The 7,730-nt window shown below is 34.6% G+C and overlaps 1 protein-coding gene across 1 annotated transcript; it reads left to right on the forward strand.

Moving 5' to 3' along the window:
• Positions 1-5,830: 5,830 nt before the first annotated feature.
• LOC131158130 (uncharacterized) lies at positions 5,831-6,659 on the forward strand. The gene is made up of 2 exons (XM_058112757.1): positions 5,831-6,058; positions 6,215-6,659. The coding sequence occupies exons 1-2, from the start codon at positions 5,920-5,922 to the stop codon at positions 6,445-6,447; spliced, it is 372 nt and encodes a 123-aa protein (XP_057968740.1). The 5' UTR covers positions 5,831-5,919; the 3' UTR covers positions 6,448-6,659.
• The last annotated feature ends 1,071 nt before the right edge of the window (positions 6,660-7,730 follow it).

Genomic DNA, 7,730 nt, shown 5'->3' on the forward strand with positions numbered 1-7,730 from the left:
GTTCGAAGACAAAGACAAGACATTGATGTTACCGAATTCCCTACTTGATTCTCCTACATACGAAAATTTGGTTACAACTCTGATGTGGGGAAAAGAAACTCTCGAATTAGAGGAGATCACAAGTGCTCTATTAGGATTTCATCAGAGAAAGAAAGCTAGTGATGAAAATTTACAAGGTGAAGGGCTTGTGGTGAGTGGTAACCAGAAACGTAGACGAAACAAGTCTCAGAGCGGATCAAGTAACAATAAATCTCGGTCTAAATCAAAAAAGAGGAAGGACATATAGTGTTATAAGTGCGGAGAAAAAAGGCACATAAAATGAGATTGTCCAGAGAAAAAAAAAAGGGCATACAAATAATAAAGTGGGTCCATCAAAGTTTGCAAATGTAGTGAAAGAAGAAGACTTAGAGAGCTGTGAAAGGGATATGCTTTCTGTTTCATCCAGTTCATATCGTCTCACAGACTCTTGGATTTTGGATTCGGCATGCTCCTATCACAGGACACCTAATAAAGATTGGTTTAACACCTACAAGTTAGTAAATTCTGGTTCTGTTATGATGGTTAATGATGCATCATACAAAGTTATTGGAATAGGGATTATTAGAATTAAAATATTTGATGGTGTTGTTAGAATGTTGTGTAATGTTAGACATATACCGGATTTAAGGAAGAATCTAATTTCATTAGACACTTTAGATTGTAATAGGTTTAATTACAAGTCCACAAGTGGTGTAATAAAGGTGAGTAAATGTGTCTTAATGGTGATGAAGGGGCAATAATTAGTAGGAAATATTTATACACTACTAGGTACCATAGTTGTAGGTGGAGTTGCAGCTGTAAAGTATGAGTTAGACAGTACAGACTTGTGGCATATGCAATTAGGTCATATAGGTGAGCATGAGATGATGAAACTTTATAAGAGAAATCTATTGAAGGGTTTCAAAACATGTAAGCTTAATTTCTGCAGATATTGTGTTCGTGGGAAACGAATTATGGTGCAGTCACACACAAGATAGAGGGAATTCTTGACTATGTTCATACAGATGTTTGGGGGCCATTGAGGGTAGCATCATGAGGAGGACATACATATTTCATGAGTTTTTTTATGACTACTCACGAAAGGTTTGGGTGTAGTTCATGTGGCATAAGTCAGAAACGTTTGCCAAGTTCAAGTTGTGGAAAGTTGAAGTAGAAAACCAGACAATAAGGAAGATCAAATGTCTTAGGTCCGAAAATGAGACTGAGTACATAGATTCAAAGTTTACAGAGTTGTGTGAGAAGCATGGGATTAAGAGACACTTTACAGTACGTAAGACACCAGAACATAATGGTGTAGTTGAAAGATGAACAAAACAATAGTTGAAAAAGCTCAGTGTCTCTGTTTGAATGCAAGACTTGCAAAGAACTTCTGGACAGAAATAGTGAATATGTGATGTTTTTTGATTAATAGGTCACCTAGTGAAGCACTAGTGGGAAAGTAGCAGAGGAGGTGTGGACAGGCAGCGCCGTATACTACTCTAGTTTGAGAGTGTTTAGATGTCTAGCCTACGTGCATGTTTTTAGTGAGGAGAGATCGAAGCTTGATGCGAAGTATAGACAATGTATTTTTCTAGGGTATCAAAAAGTGGTGAAATACTTCAAACTTTGAGATCTGAAGGCAAACAAGGTGGTGATTAGTAGAGATGTGGTTTTTTATTAGAAAGCCATTATGCAACGTACTCAGGAAAAATAGAAATAGGTGCCAGAAAATTGCAGTAGTAATGAGCATGTGGTGTAGGTGGAGCTATAGACCCATGGTAGAGAAGACAATGTTAAGAATGAAGGGAGTTCTAACTCAGGAGATCAGAAGCATCATAGTATAGCTATAGACAGACTCAGACGCACTATCAGGCCACCCACCAGGTATGGTTTTGAAGATTTGGTTTCTTATGCACTCATTACTAGTAGCAGAGATCCTATGACTTTTCAAGAGGCAATACACAACCAAGATAAAAGTAGATGGATAGGTGCAATGGTGGAGGAGATGGAGTCTCTACATAAAAACCAAACATGGGAGTTGGTGGAGCTTCGAGAGGGAAAGAGAGCGATAGGATGCAAATGGGTGTATAAGAAGAAAGAAGCAGTATCAGAAAAAAAAAAAAATGGAGAAAAATTCAAGGTTTGTCTAGTAACAAAAGGTTACTCATAAAGGAAAGGGGTTGACTATGATAAGATCTTCTCTCCTATGGTCAGACACACTTCCATTAAGGCAGTGTTGGGTTTGGTAACACAATTTGATAAGCATTTAGAGTAGATGGATGTAAGGACAACTTTTCTTTAGGATGATTTGGAGGAGGTAATTTACATAGTACAACCAGAAGGGTTTAGTCAACGTGGTTAGAAACACTTGGTCTGTAAATTGAGGAAATCACTTTATGAGCTGAAGTAGTCTCTAAGGCAGTGGCTATAGAAGATGTGAGTATGATTATTGTGTTTATGTGAAGAGCATCGATGATGATTCATTTATTTTTCTTTTAATTTATATGGATGATATGTTGATTACTGCGAAGAGTATGAGTGAGGTCAACAAGTTGAAAACTTTGTTGAGCAAAGAATTTGATATGAAGGATTTGGGTGAGGCCGAGAAGATTCTTGGGATGGAGATTCGTAGGGACAGAGCTTTTAGGAGATTATGGTTATCTTAGCATAGTTATTTTGAGAGGGTATTGGAGAGGTTTAACATGGATAGTACAAAGTCGATGATTACACCTTTGGCGAATCATTTTAAATTGTCTATCGCTCAGTACCTAAAGACATATGATGAAGTTCAAGACATGTTAAAGGTTTCATACGCCAATGTATTGGGGTACTTGATGTATGCTATGGTTTGTACAAGACCGGATTTGGCACAAGCTGTCAGTGTGGTGAGCAAGTTTCTATCAAACTCGAGACGACAACATTAGGATGCAATCAAATGGGTTTTCAAATACTTGAGGGGTAGTATAGACTATGACATCATGTTTGGCAGATAACAGGGTGATCCTTCAATTGTGGGATATGTGGATGCAGACTACGTAGGGGACTTAGGTGATAGGAGGTCTACAACAGGTTATGTATTCACTCTTGTTTTGGGGGGGGGGGGGTATTTGTTGGAGGTCTATAGTTTAGTCTCTAGTTATACTATCTACTATTGAGTCAAAGTATATGACAGTGGCTAAGGATGCCAAGGGAGTTTTGTGGCTTATAGGGTTGATCAAGGAGCTGGGTGTTCAACAAGGTGGAGTTCAGTTGCATTGTGATAGTTAGAGTGTCATTTATTTGGAAAAGAACCAGGTATATCATGCGAGGATCAAACACATAGATTTGAGGTTTCACAGGATCAGGGAATTAGTTTCTTTTGGTAAATTATTGCTTACGAAAGTTTACACTTCTAAGAATGCAACAAACATGTTGACAAATCTGTTACCACAAATAAGTTCAAACACTGCTTGGACTTGAGTAACATCTCTAGATGCTAGATGGGAGGCGTCCCAACCTATTTTCCCAGGTGGAGTTCTAGGTTATGTTTTCTTTTTCTCTTAAGGGGTGAATATTCGCCAAGGTGGAGATTGTTGTAGTACATGACTCATATCAAGTGGAACACGTGTACAAAGAAAGTAGGCTAAAGATCGAAAACTAGGAAGTTGGCCTGAAGAAATCCGTCCACGGTTTTCCGTAGGTACATCAAGAGTTTCTTCTAGAAGCCAACTAGGAAGCTAGCCTGAAGAAAATCGTCCACGATTTGATGAAATCGTCAACGATTTTGTTCGACATTAGTTTTTTTAGTTTTAAATTTATTGTTTTATTGGCTAGGACGATTAATGGGTTGGCGGTACGGTACAAGGATATTTGAGGAATTTTTCCAATACCTGTGTACGACTAGGGTTAGTATAAATACATATGATGCAACACTACTTTCTACAGTAATGAAATTCAGCCACCGCTCACTCTTGTGGATGTAGGCAAACTGCCGAACCACGTTAAATCTGTGTGTTTTTGTTATTTTATCTCTTTGTTTTTTTTTTGTACTACTTATCATAATTGTTGCACGTTTCTCAACAATTGTAATGATATTAATTACAATAATAATGTTTAGTTTATAAAATTTTCATTCCTTCAAATATAATGACCATAATATGAAAATTGATATATTTACGAAAAAAGAATTTTTATTTAATTCGTAAAATGAAATTGAAGTAGGAAATAAATTAAGAGAGGATGAAATTAAGTTAGAATGGAATTATTTTTGAAATGTTAATTTTACATTTGATTAACAACATAAAATGACTATAGGAAACTTTTCAATTTCTTTCCAACATTTCATAACTTTCAATAATTTTTATAATGGATTGAAAAATAAGCCGTTTTTTTTTAATAAAAATTCCTAAGATATAATTATTTAATATTTTTATTTTACAATAGTAATTTTTATGAGTGTTAATATTATTATTTTTAATATTGTTATTATTGTTTTTTGTTTTTTATACTAATTATTATTTTTTCCTTTTTTATTATTTTTATTTTTCTTACTATTATTTTTATAGCAATAAATATTTTTCCATTGTTATTATTATTAGTTTTATTATTATTCCTACTATTTTTATAATAATTATTGTCCTTAAAACAATAATTATTATTATTATTATTTATTATTATTTTTATAGTAATAAATATTATTACAATTGTAATTATTATTAGTTGCTTTATTTTTTATTTTTTTCATATTTTTATTATAATTATTGTCCTTAAAATAATAAAAATTATTATTTTATATTATTATTATTGTTCTTTTTTTGTTATTATTATTTTAACATGATAAATATTATTTTTACTGTAATTATAATTAGTTTTTATTACTTTAAATAATAATAATTGTTATTATTTTGGATTTTTATTATTAATATTGTTCTTGTTGTTATTATTATTTTATAACTATAAATATTATTTTTACTACAATTATTATTAGTTGTTATTATTTTTATTGTAATAGTAATAATAATTAATATTATTACTATTTTTTGCTATTTTTAGAATATATTTTTTTATATTATAAAACGAGTCTGATTTCATGGAATGAAGATCGATTCCAGCTCATTTGGATTGAAATAACGATTTTCCCATTTGCAAGAATCATATTTCGGTTAGAATACAATTTTGTCCTTGATTCTGCAAATTAAATGCATGAATATGTTTTCATTCTTGAAATTTGATTTATTTTAGGTTTGATTTTGCAAACCAAATGTAAGTACGTTTGTTTTCTAAACATATATATTTTTTATTACGTTGGGTTCCTCTCATCCTTATCATCACCAGCGGACACTCCCCTTCTGGGACCTACGAGAGAAACTAATCCCACGCTTGCAAGCACGATGCCCTCCATACGTGTAGGAGTAAATCGCAGATGTGTACTCGGAGTGATAGGTCGAACTCTCAACCTCTTCGTCAAGCGGCCTGCGAGACTCTGTCTTTACCACCCGAGCATATGCCCAGGGACTTCTGTTTTTATTAGAAATGGGTCTCTCTTTTTACATGTTCAATAGTAATAAATGTACATATAAGAAAGACTTGGAAGGGAATATATTACATGATGTTATGATAACATTTTAACTTGGGTAAACAAGAGTTCTGTTTGACCTGGATTCGAATGATGGGGGCTGGCATTAACGTTAACACAACTATTTTGTGATTGGAGAGATCTATATTTTACATGGAAGGCTCTCTCTGGCAAATCTTTCTCCGTACACATATACACGCTACGTTTTATATATATATATATATATATATAAACCAATGGGTAATAGGGGCATGCAGCTATAATTAATATAGCAAGATCCCTCCACTCTGCGCTCCTCAGCATCCTCTACCTAACTAAAGCTCGATCGAGAACAGAGAGCTAGAAAGATGAAGAAAGCACTATTACTGGCATGGCTTTTCTTCATCATATGCTCCAAAAGAGCTGTGTCACATTATTCTGCATGTGAAGGCAGCACTCTCACCCCAAACTCCACTGGTTGCATAGAAGAAAAACATCTTCTCAAGAGTATGATCATAACAAGCTAGCTCTCTCTCTCTCTCTCTCTCTCTCTCTCTCTCTCTCTCTCTCTCTCTCTCTCTCTCTGTATATATACATGTATGATTCTGTGATCTGTTGATTGGAAAGGAGTCAACTGATATGGCTTCTGATTATGATTTACAGATCTAAGCTATAAAGTGGCGGAATTACAAAGAGGCAGGTTGGATGGCAAGCAGGAGGAGGTGGGGATGGATGGAATGAACCATTTGAAAGAAGTTCAAAGAGGTAAAACAGTGAATGGGGGTTCAGATGTAGTCCATAGCCGCCCACGCCGCAGCGGAGCACCCTCCCCTTTACTAGACGCAACTCATCTTGTGTTCGGATTGCTGCTTGTTTTAACTCTCTTCTTCTTTTGATTACTTGCTACATGGGGACAATTTTTCCTTTTTCTGCTTTTTGCTTGGCACAGTAATTATAGTGTACTATTTATAATAATAATAAAGAGGGAATTGCTGAAGATAGCTTATAATTACATGGGTTGGGCTGGCAGAAATTGGTATAAACAATATGTAATATAAAGATTGTACCTCATGGGGGTATTTATTATAAACAAATATTATTGCTCAAATCAGACCTGCAGGCTGATCCGGCCTTGTGTGTAGTTGAATGATCCTAGATAAAGCGGTTTCATCCTTGTTTGCACTCTATTTCATATTTCTTTAAATGTTTTATTTTCTACTCTCTCTCTCTCTCTCTCTCTCTCTCTCTCTCTCTCTCTCTATATATATATATATATATATATATATATATATATATAGGAAACACCTCATTTTGTTCGGGGGGGGGGGCAAATATAACAAAAGAATGTGTTTTTATTATTTTATTATACACTGTGTAGACAAATATAGTAGAGAAAATACAACAAAAAATGGAAAATATATTAAAAAAATACAGCAGAGAAAAATATAAAAAAATGAAGTATGGTACAGCAGAACAAAAAAAATAAATACAGAAAAAGGAGGGAGATAGGAGTCTTGGAACACAGCTGGCACCTACATGTCTGCAAAGAGAAAATTAGGCAGCAATTAATAGCTGGTTAGTTGTTGAGAATTAAATGCATCCCTAGGCCTATAAATTGAGGTTCACAGGGAGAAACAGAGGCACAGATAAGGAGGATAACAACAGTAGCAGTATTGAGCAAGAACCATATACAGTAAGAACCAGCAGAACAAAACAGAGCAGATCAATTCAGAAGCGGAGAGGTTTTGATGTTTAGAAGAATACATAAAAGGGGAAGCACAAGAGCATCATACAATTGAAAAGACAATCAACATTCGGTTTAAAGATTGAAGGAGTGGAAGACAAGAGGTAGGCATTTTGAATTATTCTTAATTATTATTTGTTATTTATTCAATATTCATTCAAAAATTAGAACATAAGCTCTCTGAAATCAATCGAATTTGACCCATGGGTCTGGATCTGACCCACTGACCCAACCCAAGGGTTGACCCAAACCATTGACCCAAACTCCCCAGGAGGATCGATCTAGGTCCATTGACCCATTCCACTATTTACTAGAAGCCCAAGTCCAATATCTTTTTAAAACCCAAAACTCATTTGGGCTTTGGCCCAATACCAGCTCACTGCTCATTTTTAAAAGGCCCAGACCTAATTTTTAAAACCCACATTTTTAAAACAA

This window comes from Malania oleifera, chromosome 6 (assembly GCF_029873635.1).
Source record: "Malania oleifera isolate guangnan ecotype guangnan chromosome 6, ASM2987363v1, whole genome shotgun sequence".
NCBI classification, from domain to species: domain Eukaryota; kingdom Viridiplantae; phylum Streptophyta; class Magnoliopsida; order Santalales; family Ximeniaceae; genus Malania; species Malania oleifera.

Bases quoted from the DNA above. Each gene is read 5' to 3' on its own strand.
- LOC131158130 (XM_058112757.1), top strand. From the start codon at position 5,920: ATGAAGAAAGCACTATTACTGGCATGGCTTTTCTTCATCATATGCTCC. The intron at 6,059-6,214 runs GTATGATCATAA...TATGATTTACAG, and splicing joins AGAAAAACATCTTCTCAAGA to ATCTAAGCTATAAAGTGGCG.